The sequence below is a fragment of the Patella vulgata genome, chromosome 6 (genome assembly GCF_932274485.2).
Source record: "Patella vulgata chromosome 6, xgPatVulg1.2, whole genome shotgun sequence".
Classification (NCBI taxonomy): domain Eukaryota; kingdom Metazoa; phylum Mollusca; class Gastropoda; family Patellidae; genus Patella; species Patella vulgata.
In genome coordinates, this window is record NC_065884.2 from 7,813,031 (window position 1) to 7,833,570 (window position 20,540).

At 41.3% G+C, this 20,540-nt stretch overlaps 1 protein-coding gene across 2 annotated transcripts in view; it reads left to right on the forward strand.

Annotated features, from left to right (window-relative positions):
• Positions 1-20,540, forward strand: part of LOC126824914 (uncharacterized) — a 37,665-nt gene that overhangs the window by 9,425 nt on the left and 7,700 nt on the right. The window contains exons 7-20 of one of the 2 annotated variants that reach the window (XM_050554352.2): positions 765-907; positions 2,151-2,188; positions 2,899-3,004; positions 4,087-4,242; positions 6,280-6,409; positions 8,267-8,392; positions 9,419-9,470; positions 10,969-11,495; positions 16,848-17,062; positions 17,236-17,437; positions 17,778-17,927; positions 18,631-18,773; positions 19,522-19,747; positions 19,959-20,102. In XM_050554352.2, the coding sequence (XP_050410309.2) occupies positions 16,952-17,062; positions 17,236-17,437; positions 17,778-17,927; positions 18,631-18,773; positions 19,522-19,747; positions 19,959-20,102 (976 nt within the window). In that variant the 5' untranslated portion in view covers positions 765-907; positions 2,151-2,188; positions 2,899-3,004; ... (4 more) ...; positions 10,969-11,495; positions 16,848-16,951. The remainder of the gene's footprint in view (positions 1-764; positions 908-2,150; positions 2,189-2,898; positions 3,005-4,086; positions 4,243-6,279; positions 6,410-8,266; positions 8,393-9,418; positions 9,471-10,968; positions 11,496-16,847; positions 17,063-17,235; positions 17,438-17,777; positions 17,928-18,630; positions 18,774-19,521; positions 19,748-19,958; positions 20,103-20,540) is intronic. The other variant, XM_050554351.2, reaches the window with a different exon arrangement.

Genomic DNA, 20,540 nt, shown 5'->3' on the forward strand with positions numbered 1-20,540 from the left:
GATATCTGATAATTCAAAAAAAGTAATTGAATGCCACTAGATAAGGGAAAACGAGAAAATAGAAATGGCCTGTACATTCCCTTGTTTTTATTCATTCTAAACTTCATAAAAACTTTGCAATGCACGAACTTTTTCTATTTTTTCTAGTGACAGTCAATTATTTTTTTGAATTGTCAGATATCCTCCCACAGTCTCATATAACAACTTTTGGTCTTCTAAGGAATTATTAGTGAGCAGAAACTCGCCCGTGATAATGACTGACACCAATATTGTCCTTTAATGTCACATATGTGATAATGACTGACACCAATATTGTCCTTTAAAACAATGTGTAGAATGGACTAAGCAGACCTTGGCTGTTCGGGTATTTCACAGAGAGAGAGAGAGAGAGAGGGAGAGGGATAGAGAGGGAGAGGGAGAGAGAGAGAGAGTAAAGTCCACTCGACATAAACTAGTTCATTTCGGGGACCAACATAAGGTTCAATAATTCACTTGCGCATAGGGGTCTTTAGCAGTGTTAGTACCTGCAGATTTCGTCAAATTCTCGAGATGTAAACAGGGCTAGCGCTAACCCTAACCCTAACCTTGGACCAAGCCTAACGCTAATCCTAATCCTAACGCACAATCCACATTATGAGGTCATGTACAGGATCGTTTCCTATCTAGCGTTCTCCAGTGCAGGCCATCGAAAGTATAAAAAAAACGAAACGAAATATAGATCTGTATTTCAACGAGATTGATATAAAACCTGTTTATTTTTGCAGAATGCGGCTGATGCGCCTTACAACCAAGATAACAATGTAGATGGTGTGGTTCAATATATTGACGGTCTTAACCAATTTAGAACATGGGCGAACAGCAACAGAGGTGATCTACCTCCATTTGACCATGCTATGTGGTTCACAAAGTAAGAACAAATGAAACAGGGTTTAAAGTCCAACTGTTCTGCACCGACTGGGCTAATAAAGACGGCCATACAGTGGGCTATGATGAGAGCAATTTTGACAGAACCGCGTCATTAAGGTCTTCTCTTATATCGAATTCAACGATCAAGGGTCCCTTTAAGTGCAGGCTGATGTGTACCAGGGACCTCAGGTTTTCGTCCCATCCGAATGCCTATATGATGTCACTTAGCAGGTTGTCTGTCCTGCAACACTGAAATCCCGGTGACCATTCTCGGCCAACGCAGAGTTCGATTACGGCACCTCCAGGTTAGCGAACCAACGTCCTACCCACTGAGCCACCGTGGCTAAAATGTAAGGGAGAGTGGGAAGTCGAGTTTTACGTCCAATTGACACAAACTAGGTCATTTCGGGACTAACACATGGTTCAATTATATTTCAATAATTTGCTTGCACGTAGGGGTCTTTAGCAGTGGGAGGAAACCGGAGGACCCGGAGAAAACCCACGAGGTTGGACAGGCGACCCTACTCCGTCACGTACAACCGGGGAATCGAAACCACGCCAGTTGACTCAATGTCAGACCTTATGATACACCGCCTACGCGTTAACCATTTGGCCATCCAACCCCCTCTACAATGTAAGGACAAAGTCAGATAACTCAATTGCAATAGTCATAACTTCTAAATAATACAAATTGGGTAGCTAAAATTTGTAATCTGATTAAAGCACAGGTCCTATTTCGTTTCGTTTTTTATAGTTCAAAATTTAGTTTTACTTGTCTTTATTACACTGAGATCTGGAAGAGTTGTTTTTTAACCCGCGTTCTGGATGATGTGAGGGATTAGCCAATAAAACGGTTTGTTACGGCGAGTTTTTGGCGTGAGTTGCACGGAACTGTGGGTAACCCACTATAAACATCAACCCTGATTGGTTAATCAAATGTCTGAAACAGTCTGTTACCGTGAGTTCTTGCCGTGCTCTGCACGGAACTGTGGGTAAATCCCTAGAAACATCAACGCTGATTGATTAATCAGTGCCTGACGTCATAGGGTCAAAAGCCACTGTATGACCTCTGACGCGACCTCCCACTATAACTAGCTCGCACTATCTCAGTATAGATACAATGACAATGGCTACATTCTGTAAATTATTTTTATCGCCAAATATTTTTGGCAAAAGTATTTATATTCATTCATAATTTTAATTTGTATATTTTCGTGAGCTTTTTTTTATATTTTTTTTTACAGTGACCAGCTAGGAACATCCACCTCGACAGGAGTTGTCGGTAAGTGAATTAAATGAAGAGAGAGAGAGAGAGAGAGAGAGAGAGAGAGAGAGAGAGAGAGACATGGTTGCGCGTAAGGGTCTTTAGCAGTGGGAGGAAACCGCAGGAACCGGAGAAAACTTACGAGGTTGGACGGGCGTCCCTACTCCTTGTCACGTACAACTGGAGAATCGAAACCACGCCAGCTGACTCAATGACAAACCTTGTGATGCAACGCATACGCACTAACCATGCACAGAACTATGGGTAAACCACTAGAAACGTCAACGCTGATTGATTAATCAATGTCTGACGTCATAGGGTCAAAAAACGCTCGTACGACCCCTGATGCGACCTTCCAGTACAACCTGCCAGATTTTCATGTTGCAGAGGCCATCGAAAGTATAAAAAAATCTATAGGAAATATAGATCTGTATTTTCAATGTACAACATAATCTGTTTGTAACCCCACCCCGGCCCCCTCCCCCCTCCCCTCACCATGCTCCTCTACCCCTGGTCCTACCGATCATGGATGTTAGGAAAATAGCCAGAAATCTTATCAGTTTCACACGGTTCTGAAACATAGTGAAAATAGTCAGATGTTCATGTCGATTTTATTTATTGATTGATTAATTGATTGATTGTATTGTATTGTATTGTATTGTATTGTATTGTATTGTATTGTATTGTATTGTATTGTATTGTTATTTATTTATTTATTTATTTTGTAGGTGTTGCTTGGGAGAGGGGAATGTGTTCTTCGTATTCTTTTTCGATTGTGGAAGATAATAATGGTGGAAGAACAGGACTGGTCGCTGCACATGAACTAGGTCACAGGTTAGTAGGCATGTCAAATTCTAACAAATATATTCGTTTGACCTGATTCGGCTATTCGTCACAATGGGGATGCTCGATTCACAGTTCAGTCCAGAACATCCCGAATTGACAGAATTGCAATCGAGTAAAGCGGAATTCAGTTCTGTCACAGTCCTGTCACAGTTCTGTCAGTCCCGACAATGGAGGTGGTGTGAGTAGAATCGTGACGTAATTAAACACAACCAATATGTTTCGGCTGCATGGTTGGTTGAGATATTTACTTACTCAGTCGACGCATGCGTTGTAGCTCGAAATCCACCTTTTCACTCGATTGTCACAATTTTTGTGATTGAGAGAATTCAATTCCGGAACGTTCAATCGAGTACCCCCATTGTCTCATGGGGAACTCTAGATCGGAGACGGGCCAGCACATATTAACATATACGACTTCATATGTGGATTGTGAGTTAGGGTTAGAACCTGCAGATTTCGTCAAAGTCTTGAGATGTAAACAGGGCTAGCCTAAGCCTTATCCTAACCCTAACGCACAATCCACATATGACGTCTCCGTGTATCATTGAAACAGGGCTGGATTAACTATTAAACACGCGCTTAGGACATCATGGAAAGGGGGGGGGGGCACATGATATTGAATTTAAAAATTAATTAAGAACTTTTAATAAGTTTTTCATTGTTTTTTTTTTCTTTTACATCCATTGTCTCAAGTGTTTCTCCCTTATCAGTGATGCATGACGGAGGGTTTGACAAGGACTGCTGTCTAGTCGTTCGGATGGGGCGAAAAACCGAGGCCCCGTGTACACATTGACGTGCACGTAAAAGATCTCTTGACATTTGGAATTCGATATAAGATTAGTCCATAGTGCCGCTGCCCGGGCAAAATTTCCTTCATAGCACACTGTATGGCGTATGCCCGTCTTCATTAGCCCAGTTTAGGAGCAGAACAGTAGGACGTTAAACCCCATTTCATTTCATTTCCTTGGATGTAAGCCCCCAAGACTAAATTATAGTGCCCCATTTCATTTTATTAGCCCAGTAGGAACAGAACAGGTCGTTAAACCCAATTTCCTTTCATTTCATTGTAGTGCCGGTGGCCACCACGATTTAGGACAAGGGGCGTGTGAGGTAAATGATCGATTTGTTATGGCGCCTTCGGCTTTTTTTCCAACTGATGGGACGAAAAATAATCCATGGAAGTTTTCGGAATGCTCTGTTCAAAATTTAACACTGTATTCAGATTTGTAAGTATATTACCTTTCTTTCATAGTTACTAGTACTTCATCACCATAGATACTAATACGCCATCACTTTAGTTACTAGTACGTCATCACCATAGTTACTAGTACTTCATCACCATAGATACTAATACGCCATCACATTAGTTACTAGTATGTCATCACCATAGTTACTAGTACGTCATCACTATAGTTACAAGTACCCCAGAGTAAAAATACACAGAGTGGCGACTCGCATTACGGCCCATAGAAACAAAGCGACGCGCAATGCATCTTGGGAATTGTCTGTAATAACACACACCGGCACTGATAGTTCGCTCAACGACGTTACTTCACCACTATAGTTACTAGTAATTCATCAGAAGGCTTAAGCCTAGGATCTCAAGATCTAGGGAGACTCCGGCCAAGATGTATAATAATGTTGACACAATGGCACACACGCACTGGTTTCTTAAATATCTATAACACACGCGTTTATCATCCTCTGATTTTGAGGGTGGGGGTTGGGAGGGACCTCATAAGTGGAATAGTCTAGCTAGGACCCCTAGGCTCCACTACTGATGTCTTCGGTCTTGCAGCAGCCACAGTAATGGATCGTTCTAAGGACTTCCCTTGAGCAAGTTTTGTCTTCATGTGATGACAAAGACGTTACTGGCCTATAACTTCCAATGAAACTGACCCCAGACTATACTGCACATCTTAACATACAATAAATCAAGTCCCATTGAAATAAAGGTGAAGCCTTACCGCATAATTGATTTGATTAATCCAACGCCTACGCGATATGGCCGGGATTAGAACACTCACTTGATTTCACGTTGCCTCGAAACTGTAAAAAAAACTGTTCGGTAACTATATTAGTGATCCACTCGTCACTGTTTTTAACATAATTACTTATTTCCATGCAAACTGTGATGATATGTGTTGCAAAGTTTGCATTTGAAGCTATTTTTACTTGCGCAAAGCCTTGAAGGCTGTATTAATTGTAGCGGCGAACAAGACAAGAAGCTGTTACAATATTGCAGCTACTAAACCTGGTGTCTTCGTACCTGCATTTAAAAAATAGATGGGCTAGATAAGAAGAATAATGCCAATCTTATAAAAGAGTCTTTGCGATTTGGACCCTAAAAGTACGAAGTAGACAGTCATATTTATTTCGAGGGAACAGTTCGTTATCAAGTTTTAAAATAAGTCTTAAAAGTGTCTGTTTCATTTTAACCACACTAATATCCAGCCATTTTTTTATTTTTAATATTTGTCCATATTTTATTTGTGATTATTTTACTTAGTCTCAGTATTTGCATTACCATTTATTTATTGTAAAACGCCTTTGGCCACGCTCCGGGTCCTCCGGTTTCCTCCCACTGCTAAAGACCCCTACGCGCAAGCGAATTATTAAAATAAAATTAAACCATATGTTAGTCCTGTAATGACCTAGTTTGTGTCGAGTGGACGTTAAATCCTCCCTCTCTCTCTCTCTCTCTCTCTCTCTCTCTCTCTCTCTCTCCCCCTCTCTCTCTCTCTCTTTGGCCACGTTCGAGCAAAATTTCTTTCATAGCACATCGTATGGCGTAAGCCCGTCTTCATTAGCCCAGTATAGGAGCTGAACTGTCAGTACGTTAAACCTCGTTTCAGTTCATTTTTATTCGAAAAAGCCTAAGACTCCGCCAATTTCTGTACGATCGAGATGAAACTTGGCAATGTGCTTGTTTCTTTCGCCACTGTAGGGACGGTTAGATCTAATTATTAAGACCACCTGCACATTTGGTCAAGGTCGCCGAGATGTCAATAGGGTAAGAGCACGTGCTTGTTGACCAGATTGTAGGTTGGGCTTTTGTATAGGTTAGAGTTGGCGCTAGCCTTGTTTACATCTCGTGACCTTTGACCAAATCTGAAAGTGGTCTTAATAATTAGATCTAACCCTGTACGGACTTTGAATTTTGATACACTGTATGGCGTATGCCCGTCTTCATTAACCCAGTTCAGAGCAGAACAGTAGGACGTTAAACCCCATTTCATTTCATTTCTTTTCTTGTTTTTCAGTTTCGGTTGTTTGCGATCTGATGACAACAACCAGGCCGCGCTAGTAACATCAGAATTAGCTGGTCAGTTCCTTGATGCCGATGAACAATGCAAGCTTTATTTTGGTAATCCGGGATCATATTTCTGTAGAGTAAGTTATCTATCAAGAGTGTAAATTCATACCTTTGGATTAGGAGCTGGGCCCGAATACCCCCGTCAGACCGGGTTGGCGTCCTTACTGTGCTGCTACGGCGACGGAAAATGGTTTCGGAGCGCGTCAAGATCGCCATAAGCGTGGTAAAAGCATGGTTGAAACGCCAGAAATCGTGCTGTGGTCTCCATGGTCGCCAATGATCACCGAATCACGGCGTTTCTTTTGAGCATGTTCAAAACAAACGCCAAGGTTCTGCGATCTGACATGAAAAGCTGTGAGAAAGCGACTTTTTTCAAGTTTGTAATTTTTTGGGACATTTTCTCGCGTTGTGTTCACATATATATGCCGGCGACCTTGTGCATTTTCTGGTTGCCGTACGATCGCAGCAGTTCAGTAAGGAGCCAACCCGGTCGGACGGGGGCATAACCGCTACTCATCTTGTTCTTGGTTTTATTAGTATCATAGAAATTCGTTCAGTTAAAAGGTTCATGGGCGCTTCAAATTTATCTTATTTTGAATTCCAACTATCAAAGATTCTGCTATGTCCCGACCAGACTCCGAGTTCACTTAACTTAAGTTAAGAATTTACTCAAAACATTCTCAGACTTAAGTTAAGAATTTACTCAAAACATTCTCAGACTTAAGTTAAGAATTTACTCAAAACTGTTCGCCTTAATATAATTAAAATATAGCCCTTTATAAAACTTTTGTTGTTTTAATGTTTTACATACATCAAAAAGAAACTATATGCAATATTTTTTTGTTTTTGGACCAAAGATATTTCTCATAAACAGCGATTGAAAGTTGAGTAAATTCTTAACTTAAGTCTGACAATGCTTTGTGAACGAACTCGGGATCTGAATTGTACCTTGCCATGCCGCACACAGAGAACTAGCTACTTCGAAAATAGATCACTGTCCTGAATGGCGGCCATATCTAAAATTAAGTATACTATTTTGTAATGCGGTTTCACATCTGTCATACACACAAAGACTAAATAAACTTTTTCAATTTTATTAAATCGAAGCGGAATAAATACTTCTCAAAATTCTGGAAGTATACTTAGTGTTTTCGACTAAAATCGTGGATTTAGAAATTAATGTGGTGGTCAGCTAGCTTAGTGTCTGTTTTCAAGTGGAGCTTTATGTAGACAGACATTGTAAGTTTAGTATGGAACCTTGCCAGACCCTTTGCCCTGTACAACTGACATGCCGGGACGTCCCAGTTGGTAAATGAAATGAAATGGGGTTTAACGTCCTTCTGTTCTGTATCGACTGGGCTAATGAAGACGGGCAGACAGGATGTTTTTATTTTCAAGCCAATCTGCACACGTGACCTTGGCTTTAGCACCCTTAAAGTCTATACGTTATTCCTTGCCAGGCCCTCCACCCTGCACCACTGACAAGTGGAAACCACGTCGGGATATCCCATTGAACGGGGAGAGAACACGTGTTACCCACGTGAGACAATGCAACTCCCTTCCTAGTTCGTAAGCTAACGACACACCCAATGGGCCACCTCAGTTCAGTGGTTCTCAATCTTTTTTTGGCCACCGGAACACCTTCGAACTCATGATACAATAGCGGCACACCTGGCTGAAAAATATTTGAATTTTGCCAATTGAAAACATGGCAATTCATAGACGGCATACAACCGTAGACACAAGCTAGTCATAAACACATAGAATGACTCAAACTAAATAAGTCAAGTAGCTGGCTTCTTTAGTGAGAAATTTTCTTAGTGTGCCGTTCAGAATTTCGCAGCACACTTAGGAAGATCTCGCGGCACACTGGTTTTAACGCTTTCAGCACCGTAGCTCTATTTTTGAAACTCCTATTTTATCAAATATTACAGGGTGCACAATTAAGTAATTATGGATTTGACTTGATGTGTCAGAGGCTGTTATGTTTTGATCCCTCTTCCTCTAACGTATGTAGGCCGATTGCAGCCCAGGAGTTCACTTCCTGTGGTAATCAGAAGGTAAGTCATAAATTTACAAATTATTTGTTAAGAAATGAAACGAAAATGAAATGCTGATCCGGGTGGAGGGTGGGGGTCGAGGGGGTGCGAAACCCCACATCTTTTCATTTTGACGGTCCGGGGCCTGAAGTGTTCATAAATTTACAAATTATTTGTGAAGAAATGAAACGAAAATGAAATGGGTTAATCGTCCTATTGGAAATGAAATGAAATGAAATGGGGTTTAACGTCCTACTGTTCTGCTCCGAAAAGGGGTTATGAAGACGGGCATATGCCATACAGTGTGCTATGGGGGAAATTTTTCCCGGACAGCGGCACTACGGCCTACTCTTATATCGAATTCCAACTGTCTAGGGATCTTTTGCGTGCACCAAATGTGTACACGGGACCTCTTTTTTTCGTACCATTCGAATCACTAGACAGCTGTCCTTGTCTGGCCCTCCGTCCTGCATCACTGACAAGGGGGAAACCACGCCGGAAAATCTGGATGAACTTTCTCGGCCAATGCAGAGATCTAACACCCGAGCTCTAAGCTAGCGAGCCAGCGTCTAATTACCCACTTAGCCACCGTGACCCCCGTCCTATTGAACTAGTCCGTCTCGGCTAATGAAGATGGTATTATATATTAAGAGAAACACAAAATCAAATTGTATAACATTCAGATTAATTTTTGCGAAAGTGGGAGGGTTTAACGTCCACTCGACATAAACTATTTCGGATCTAACATATTATTTTATTTCAATAATGCGTTTGCGTGGAGGGGCTTTTAGTAATGGGAGGAATACTGAAGAGTGAACAGGCGACCTTACTCGTGTCACGTACAAGAGTGGGATGGAAACCACTCCACTTGACTCAATGACAAACCTTATGGTCTAAAGCGCACCTGTTTACATTTTGCCGTTTTGTTCTTTTTATTTATAGTGGTGTCATGGTGGGATCGAAATCACGCCACTTGACTCAATCACAAACCTTAGTTGTTAAAGCGCACCTGTTCACATTTTGCCTTCTCGTTCCATTTATTTATAGTGGTGTCAAGGTGGAAGTTGTGTTTCTAGTAGTGAAGCTCCAGTCACAAAGGGTAAGCTGATTGTTTTCATAATAAACCAATTATAATACCCTCAACCCTCTTCTCTCCCATATAGAACCCTCCTCTCCTATAAAACAATACGATATTCCCCTCCCTCTCCTATAAAACAATACTCCTCTCTCCTATATAATACCCTCCTCTCCTATCAAACAATATCTCTCCCTGCTATAAAACAATACCCCTCTCTCCTATAGAACAATACCCCTCTCTCCTGTAGAACAATACCCCTCTCTCCTGTAGAACAATACCCCTCTCTCTCGTAGAACAATACCTCTCTCTCCCGTAGAACAATACCCCTCTCTCCCGTAGAACAATACCCCTCTCTCCTGTAGAACAATACCCCTCTCTCCTATAAAACAATATCCCTCTCACCTGTAGAACAATACCCCTCTCTCCTATAAAACATTATCCCTCTCTCCTATAAAACAATATCCCAGTCTAATGTAAAACAATAGCGTATATTGATATCCTCATTAGGGGCTGTTGTTGGTGCACAATTCTCGGGGGATTCGGGTTGAAAGTGTTTCTGTAAGACTTCGACTTACTAAATGAAATGAGCTTGGGTATCCCTCCCAAAACTGACGGTCCCCCCGCTAGAGGGGGAGCAGATTCAAAATGGGACTCATTTTGGTGGGACATTGATATTGATAAAGTCCCCTATAAAGGTGTGTAGTGTAATGATATATATGTTTTAGTGGACAATGACTTCACATGTTGACTTATGTTTCGACCAAAGGGTATTTCAATATAATGCTTATATATACCTTGACCGAAGGAAACGCCAATATGAGTCTCAAATTCGACAGAATAGATTGGTTTTGAAGACCATACACGACAATAGTAATGTAAACTGGCACGAGAGAGACAGAGAGAAATGGGGTTTAACGTCCACTCGGCACAAACTAGGTCATTTTGGGACTAACACTTTATTTCTTTAGCAGTGGGGGGAAACCGGATGACCCGGAGAAAACCCACGAGGTTGCGATCTTACTCCTTGTCACGTACAACCGGGGAATAGAAACCACGCCAGTTGACTCAATGACAGACTTTATGATACAGCGCGAACGTTCTAACCATTCAGCCATCCCCCCCCCATAAACCGACACACGCCATGTGGTATATAATATGATTGAACAACCACCTACTCTTTGGCGATTTTCAATTGCCATAGGTTCTTTTTCGTACACGGGACCTTGGGTTTTCGTCCCATCCGAAAGTTGGTCCATGACAATTCTAGGTGTGTTTACTGTAACCCGTTTATTGAAAACCGACACGCTGATTTATTTGTCGTCCCACCATCCCCAACGCTGTCAACTCTAGGGCAGGTCCGTAACTACCTCACAGCAACGAGGGGGGGGGGTGTTTTCAGGGGTGCTGTAAAATTGAAGGACAATGTATATCTAGGGAAAACTTATTTCAGACCCCCCTCCTTTAGTTACGGGCCTGCTATAAGGATGTTTATTCCAGTCCGTGTGTTTATGATTTTCAGATGATTGCCCACAGGGTGATGGTAATAGGTTCACTTGCTCGGTTAGCTCTTGTCCTAGTTATAGTGACGCTCAAAAAACTGAATGCTGCGATACATGTGGTGCTGATGTCGAACCAACAGAGCCTCCAACAGAACCTCCAACAGAGCCTCCAACAGAACCTCCAACAGAGCCTCCAACAGAACCTCCAACAGAGCCTCCAACAGAGCCTCCAACAGAACCTCCAACAGAGCCTCCAACAGAACCTCCAACAGAGCCTCCAACAGAACCTCCAACAGAGCCTCCAACAGAGCCTCCAACAGAACCTCCAACAGAGCCTCCAACAGAACCTCCAACAGAGCCTCCAACAGAACCTCCAACAGAGCCTCCAACAGAGCCTCCAACAGAACCTCCAACAGAGCCTCCAACAGAACCTCCAACAGAGCCTCCAACATGTACTTCTCGCCAGTGTAGACGATGTGTAAGGAGAAACATTAGGAGAGGACGAGATACTTCCCCATGTTACAATTAAACTAGAAAAGCAGCAAAGGTGTTTTTGTATTTTCTGTTAAACCTTACAACATTGTAAATATATTTCATAAGAATTTATATCAAATTAGACGAATTATGTATGGTTTAATGGCCAAGGACATTACTCTCAAGAGAGAGAGAGAGAGAGAGAGAGAGAGAGAGAGAGAGGTTAACGTCCACTCGACACAAACTAGGTCATTTCGGGACTAACACATGGTTCCATTTTATTTCAATAATTCGCATGCTATGGGTCTTTAGCAGTGGGAGGAAACCGGAGGACCCGTAGAAAACCCACGAGGTTGGACAGGCGACCCTACTCCTTGTCACGTACAACCGGGGAATCACGTTACTCAAGGGCTATATCAGTATATGCAAGACAGCTTTAAACAACTCAAAATACAGACACTATCCCGCAAGTGCATTTAAATAAAATCGTCCAATATTTCATCTAGTAGAAAAATCGCAACTGAAACGAAACGTCACGCGTTTCCAATATTTCATCTAGCATAATTATAATGTACGATTGGCATTTCAATGAAATTTTCACGTGAGTCCAATATTTCATCTATCATAATTATAATGTACGATTATCATTTCAAAGAAAACGTCCTTCGCAAAATAACGTTTGTCATTCATTCAATCTTATTAAAACAGAGATCCTATTTCGTTTCGTTTTTTATAGTTCAAAATTTCGTTTTACTTGTCTTTACTACACTAGGATCTGGAAGAATTGTTATATATCACGCGTTCTGGTCAACGCTGATTCATTAATCAATGTCTGATATCATAGGGTCAAAAGCCGCTCGTATGGCCTCTGACACGAACTTCGAGTACAACTTGTCAGATCTCCAAGTAGTGTAGGCCATCGAAAGTATAAAAATACGAAACGAAATATAGATCTGTCTTTTAATCAGATTGCCTACTTAAGTGATGGAGATCACGGTGGCTAAATGGACGTCGGGTGTTCGATCCCTGCATTGGCCGAGAAAGTTCATCCAGATTTTCCGGCGTGGTTCCCCGATGTCAGTGATGCAGGACGGAGGGCCTGATAAGGACAGTTGTCCAGTCCCGTGTTCACATTGGCGTGCACGTAAAATATCCCTTGACAGTTGGATTTCGATATACGAGTAGGCCGTAGTGCCGCTGCCCGGGCAAAATTTCCCTCATAGCACAGTATGGCGTATGTCCGTCTTCATTAGCCCAGTTCGGAGCAGAACAGTAGGACGTTAAACCCCATTTCATTTCATTTCCTTGGATGTAAGCCCCCAAGACTAAATTATAGTGCCTTGTGAAATGTTTAACGTCCCATTTTTCTGCGCTGACCGGGATAATAAAGACGGACATACGCGAATGTGTACAAGGAATCTCTGTTTTCGTCCCATACCAACGACTAGACACTGTCCTTGCCAGGCCATCCACACTTCTTCACCCTGGAAATTAATAGTGATAATTTCAAATTTCCTAATTGACCTATTTTTTTTTACTTATGTTAGTTGTTGACTTAATCTGGTTGATGACTCATTCTAGTTGTTGACTTATTCTTGTTGTTCACTTATTCTGGTTGTTCACTTATACTAGTTATTCTAGTTGTTTAGTTATTCTGGTTGTTGATTTATTCTAGTTATTCTAGTTGTTGAATTATTCTAGTTGTTCTACTTGTTGACTTATTCTGGTTGTTCTAGTTGTTGACTTATTGTAGTTGTTCTAGTTGTTGACTTATTCTAATTGTTGGCTGTTTTACTTACTACCTGTCAGAAATAAAAATCGCCTGTCGACGACAACTAGAGGGTCGAACATTTCTAGCCCTGTAATAATTTATTCAACAATGATACTTGGGTTATTTAGAATGTTTAGAGGAGGACCTGTGCCTCTATAAGACGTGCTAACCATTTTGTGGTATTTTTGAATCAAACTGGAAAATTATCAATATTGATAAACATTTGTTGCTAACTACATTGAAACAGTTACCGTGAGCCCTGGGTAAGACGCTGGCTCGCTAGCCTGGAGGCCCTGAGTTCGATCGCTGCATTGGCCGAGAAAGTGGTGCAGGACGAGGGCCTGACAAGGACAACTGTCTAGCCGTTCGGATGGGTCGAAAAACCGAGGTTCCGTATATAGATTGACGTACACGTAAAATATCCCATGGCAGTTGGAATTGGTTATAAGAGTAGGCCGTAGCGCCGCTGCCCGGGCACAATTTCCCTTATAGCACACTGTATGGCGTATGTCCGTCTTTATTAGCCCAGTCGGAGCAGAACAGTAGGACGTTAAACCCCCATTTCATTTCAGTTGCTCACTCTAGAGACCTGCTACTGTTATCTAATTATCCTGAGTTTATCTTTTAAATGATTATCTAGCATCTTATTGAAGGTCAAAGTTTGTTCCCAATCACTGATAGTAATACGGGTTAATAAGACAATACAGTACATCGGATAAAACAATGGATTTTAAGTTCAACAGTAAAAATATCTTCTCTGGTGTTCTGGTAAATATTGTTCTGATGAATATTATTACTTACCTTATTCAACTCTATATTAATTTCATTATAGACCTGGAAAAATATTATATAATATTGTTATATGATTACCTTATTGAATAAATATTCTTCAAAAAAAGTAGGGGATATTGAAATACAAATACCTATGCAGGTTGTGATATGATAAATAGTCACGGACACTTGACATGCTTTGAGAGTATGTTCACAGATGAAGAACTTATCGCCCCAACAGAACCACTGAGCTGCACGTGCGACACGCAATAGCGTCGTACACGTGGGAGGGGTTCATTGTCAAATTTGACACTTCAAGGAAGGGTTGATGAAAACTGCCGCGTGCTGGGTTATCCTATCCATATTTGCTTTCCTATCGGTTCTTGCATAAGATTTACTGTTTAGCGTATCTTTGCTTTAGTGTATTAAGTTTAATTTGCAATGAGACGTCTTCAACATGATGAACGTCTGCGTGCTATTGGCATGCTTCAAATGGGTTCTACACAGCAAGCAGTAGCCAACATGCTTAATGTGTCACAATCTGTGATCAGCAGACTGTGGAACCGGTACCAACAAACACACAATGTTGATGATAGACCTCGTTCAGGTCGTCCTAGAGCCACTACACAAGCCCTGGATCGATACATTTGTACAGGTCCTGCGAAATCAAGGACAAGCGGCCAATCAGCTTTCTGTAAACTTGTACCAAGTTACAGGAATTCGAGTTAAACCCCAACGATTAGAAATCCGCTACATGTAGCCATTTGCATGCACGACGACTGAGTGTTGTGCCTCCATTAACTCGCCAGGTCTGGGACATGATCGGGAGACATGTTCGTCGACGTCAACGTCAACCGACAACACTGCAAGAATTGGCCGTGGCACTGCACAAGGAGTGGGTCAGATTGCTTCAAATCGTGATTGGATGGTTGATTATGAGCATACCACGACGAATTGCGGAATGTTTGAGGATTGGTGGAGCAATTACTCATTATTAAGACAAAAATCAAAAACGTCCATTTTCACTTTTGACAGTGTATCTCTTCGCGAGTGAAATGTACCCATATGAACTGTTTATGTTCATGTGTAGGCAATTGACCTGTTATTAACATACACTGGTTACCTCTAATAAAAACAGCAGTGCATTTTCGCAGTTTTGTAATGTTTCTGAATATCCCCTACTTTTTTGAAGAGTATATTATCATATAAGACTTATACTATTACAATATATATCTAGATATTATAAACACGACACCGGGCAAAGTTATTCGATGGATACTATATTGGTTGGGTCTTGGGCAGAATCAGTCTGAGCTGGTTATAGTGGGAGGTCGCGTCAGAGGTCATACGATCGGCTTTTGACTCTATGACGTCAGACATTGATAAATCAATCAGCGTTGATGTTTCTAGGGGTTTACTCACAGTTCCGTGCAGAGCACGACAAGAACTCACGGTAAAATACAGATCTATATTTCGTTTCAGTTTTTTATACTTTCGATGGCCTACACTACATGAACCTCTGATCGGTTGTAGTGGAAGGTCACGCCAGAGGTCATACCAGAGGCTTTTGCCCGTATGCCGTCAGACATTTGATTAACCAATCAGCGTTGATATTTCTAATGGGTTACCCACTGTTCCGTGCACCTCACGCCAAAAACTCGTTGCAACAGACAGTTTCATTGGCTAATCCATCACATCATCCAAATGCGGGTTAAATAACAACTCTTCCAGATCCTAGAGTTGTAAAGACAAGTAGAACGAAATTTTGAACTATAAAAGAACGAAACTAAATAGGATCTGTGTTTTAATCAGATTGAGGTAGAATCGTACCCCAGTTCGGATCTTATACCATGATGTTATCTTGACGTTAATGTTACAATTTATGGGATTGTTCATCAGGATAAGGAAGAATGGTAAAGTTCGAGGGCGTTTTGTAGACGTATCTTGCCGTTCACATTTGGCTGATAAAACGTAAGAAAGAGTTCCTAATGTTCTTATTTTTGTGTTTACATTGTGTGAAATGTTGACAATTATGGCTAGTATGGACGAATTTGCTTTAGGTGGGCGTATTAATTGGCCTAACAAGCACCCGTCTTTGTTTACTTTCAGCTGATATTTCTCGCCGTCACCAGGCCATGTTCCGCGGATGTGAATATTACCAAAGTTCATCTCATCTTTATGAACCATCTTGGTAAATACAATAATTCTTTTGACCAACATAGGTATCAGGTTTTCCGAAAATAGTTTACACGGGGTTTCCCGGTCGTTTTTGTCCCGAAAGTAAATTTATCGTACCTTTTGATCAGTAACAACCAATGAAAACCCGGCCCCAAGTTCACAAAGCATTTTCATACTTTAGTTAAGAATTTACTCAACTTTCGATCACTGTTTATGTGAAATATCTTTGATCCAGAAACACAAAACTTTGCATATAGTTTCTTATTGATGTATTTGGTGAAATGAACTGAAATGGGGTTTAGCTTCCTACTGTTCTGCTCCGAAGATGGCGTATGCCCGTCTTCATTAGCGCAGTTTAGGAGCAGAACAGTAGGACATTAAACCCCATTTCATTTGATAGAGCAACCGTGGCCAATGTGGGGTAGCAGTATCTCCAACACTTCATCTAAATTGGCGTCAATGCATGACTAGCTACGGTCCTTATAATTATTCAGAGGTTGGGTGGCAGGATGGTTTAACGCGTGCGCGTTAGATTGCAAGGCCTGTCATTGAATCAAGTGGTATGGTTTCAGTTCACCGCTTGTAGTGTTTCCTCCCATGGCTAAAAACCCCTACGCTCATGCGAATTATTTAAATAAAATTGAATCTCTCTCTCTCTCTCTCTCTCTCTCTCTCTCTCAAACTCCACCTTTTCTCTATTTCAAGATGTCGGTTTTAATGGAATATCGCCACAGACCGGATTCATTCTAAATGTCATCAACAAATATTTCCAAGTTTACTTCCCATCAGCTATACAGCTGGCGCTACAGATGGACATCCTGGGCTACGAGGAGAGATTGGTCTACACCACACATCCTTGGCTAGTCAGCTTCTACCTCGACTGCCCACCAAACCTGGTATTATCGGGCGTCAAACTACAGGTAACGTACTGCAGAAGCTGCAAAAGATTAGTTTTTGACTCGATACCGAATTTGGCTCCGACCGTTAAAATTTCTTTTTTTAGTTAAAGAATAAACTACTTGAGCCATGTTTGAAAATAAAATAGTAGTCCCCATCATTTACAATACTTTAATAATGCTTATTGATTCTACAGTGTCCTACACCTACCCAGAGAGAATCGTTTTTATATGCCGCCAAGCGTGGTGACATTACTTGGCATGCTGGGCCGATGAACATGCAGTATGAAGCTCTGGACGTCTCCATGGTAGAGTTCAGTCTACAGCTGTCTGAAGACATGGATGCCAGAATATATCAACCTCGTCAACATAGAACAATGAGTCAGAGAGATGTACCAGGTAATTTCTTCATTAGAAACAGTGCGCTAACAGCACCGTGTTCTGTATAAGATCTTCATTAGAAACAGTGCGCTAACAGGAACATGTTCCGCCTGAAATCTTCATTAGAAACAGTGCGATCACAGTTCCTTTTTCCGTGTAAGATCTTCATTTGAAACAGTGAAGTAACAGTTCCATGTTCCTTGAAAATAAACTCTGTTACCAATCCTAAGTGTATAATATATTTTATAGTTGGAATGACGCAAACACTGTTACTCATCCTAAGTGTAGAATCCATTTTATAGTAGGAATAACGCAAGCTGTGTTATCTATCCTAAGTGTATAATATATGTTATTACAGGAATGACGCAAGCTCTGTTACCAATCCTAGCTAGACATGGTATAGAAGGTATAACAGTTGGTGTCAACACCGTATCATCACCTCCGGCTGTACCTAAAATATTCCAATGGGTTTATCAAAATACAAGTCTTATAGCCATGTGGCATCCAGGTATTGTCTTTACTCAAAATACAAGTGACCCAAAATACAAGATGAGTGGGTTGCTTTTGAAATTTACTTTGGGGTGGCCTTTGTGGGCACTGGTTCGATATGCTGTCCCATTGCCTTAGTTCCCTTAGCACGTGCTTATTAAGGTTTAACCCAGGACTGTGTGTTTATATCAGATTTGTTTTGCAGGAGTGCTGACTGAGCTAAACTTCAACAAGATTCCATGAGCTTGTGTCAGATTTCCTTTATCATTGTCCTTCATATTTCATTATTTATGTGGCTCGGCGAGTAAGGCCCAATATCTATATAGGGGGCCCTGGGTTCGATCCCGGTTTTGGTCGAAACAGTTTCTCGGAATTTCCCAAACTGCATTCCCCTACCGGCAGGCCCGTAGCCAGCAGGGGGCATGGATTGCCCCCCCTGAGGGTGTGCCCCCCCCTAAAAACTTCACGGCCCCTCCGCAGTCAGCAAGCTGGCTACGGGCATGCCTACCAGTGGTGCAAGGCGGAGGGCCAGACAAAGAAAGGCGTCTAGACTTTCTGATGAGATGAAATGAAAAATGTACATCCCACGTAGGCTATTGACAGACGATGACAGTACATTAGAAGTAGAAATAAGAGCTCACGGCACACTGCATTAGCACGGTTAGGGCAGAAAAGTAGGAAGTTAAACCGCATTTAATTATTTATTATTACTTTATTACCAGGTGGATATCCTCTACATCCGGGTAGTTTTCCCAGCATGCCGATAGGGCTATCACGAGATAATTGTGTTACTTTCTCAGAGTTTGAAGAGGCCATGTGCTTCTCCTTCAGGGGAGATAACCAAGGACCTCCACAATCAGTCCAGGTAATTGAAACCGTATTGATTTAAGAGAGTGGAGAGAGAGAGAAAGAGAAAGTGGTTTTCTCCGGGTCCTCCAACTGCTATAGATCCCTACACGCAAGCGAATTATTGAAATAAAATTGAACCATATGTTTTAGTCCCGAAATGGCCTGGTTTGTGTCGAGTGGACGTTGAACCCCATTTCTCTATCTTGTTACAGTATTGGGTCTTTATGTCCGGTTTAACTTCATATGATACTTTTATTCTTCTTTTAACATAATTAGCTTGTGTTGAGAGAGTCGTGGTCCTAACATGGCTAGACACCCTTGGGTGCCAACTCCCGACTTACTTAAATGGCTGCTGTCTGGTCTTAACAAGTTAACTTCTAGACGCCCTCGCGTAGTCTCTTTCCAAGGCGCCCATGGCCTCCGCTCTCCCTATCTATTTTTTCATTTCTGCTTACAAATCCTTTCTAGACAAAGGATCTCATTACACATCTGGCTACTGCATCATATCAGATTTAACAGTTTGCTTATAAAACAAAAGATATCGAAGAGATAATATAGATTTGGCTATTTACTGCATCATAACTCTGATAAGGGGTAGTGAATAATGAGTTCCATGTGGCCATTGGCCGTGTCAGACCAGTACCAATGTTACGGTTAATCGGTATGATGTATGGAAGGTGTTAATTGACATTTTTCTACACGATCTCCAATTATGTAACAACCTCTTTAAGATATAACATACTAATATGTACTGTTTTCTCCAGGAGGTGCTCACATCGTATGAAATAGTAAGAGGACAGTTTCCAGGCGCTTATGTCCAGGCGTCAACATTTGAGGACTTTGTGGGAGCTGCTCAGAGAATTAAAGATAAGCTACCGGTGGTGGATAAAGAGATTGGAGATACGTGGATACAGGGAATATCTTCGGATCCAACCAAAGTAGCACAGATGAGAGCTTTCTTTCGTGCTCGAGCGGATTGTCTGGAGACAGGTAATGTCTTGCAGGTGAATTCTCCGGGAAAGCTTGGCAGCCCTTCGAAGAAGTTGGCGGTTTCATAATGGGAAAATATCTTGACGTTAGGTCGGGATAAAAATTGTCTCGATATGTCAGCCCGTAAGTTACGAAAATAAAGATCATATCTCATCTTCGGGTCAGTCCTTTAATTTGTAAAACCTATTTATGTTTCGTCATTATTTTATAGGTAAATGTTCTAATATTGAGCTACCTGTGTATAATGCAAGTCGTGTGTTGGTAAAATTAGCAGAACATACCTGGGGTTTAAACAATGTCAAGGATTCCGTTAATTGGACAAACGATCTATTTACCAAACAACTCGAAAATAAAGGTAATAACAATGATTATTTAAGGGTTGGGAAATATTGTAAATTTTAACACAATGAGGATAATTTGAGGGCTTGGGGTTATTGTAATAGTTTTGTAACTATGAGGAGAAATTTCCGTTTAGGAGTTATTGTAAGTGTTTGAGAACTATGGGTTGAAGTTATTGTAAGAGTTTGAGAACTATGGGTTAGAAGTTATTGTAAGAGTTTGAGAACTAAGGGGAGAATTGGAGGGCTAGGAGTTATTGTAAGAGTTTTGAAACTATGGGGAGAATCCGCTCGTATGATCTCTGGCGCGACCTTCCACTACAATTGGTCAGATCTTCAGTGTAGGCCATTAAAAGTATAAAAATACGAAACGAAATATAGATCTGTATTTTAATCAGATTGGTAGTTTTTGTAAGAGTTTTGGAATTATGGGGAAAATTTGAGAAACTGGTCCA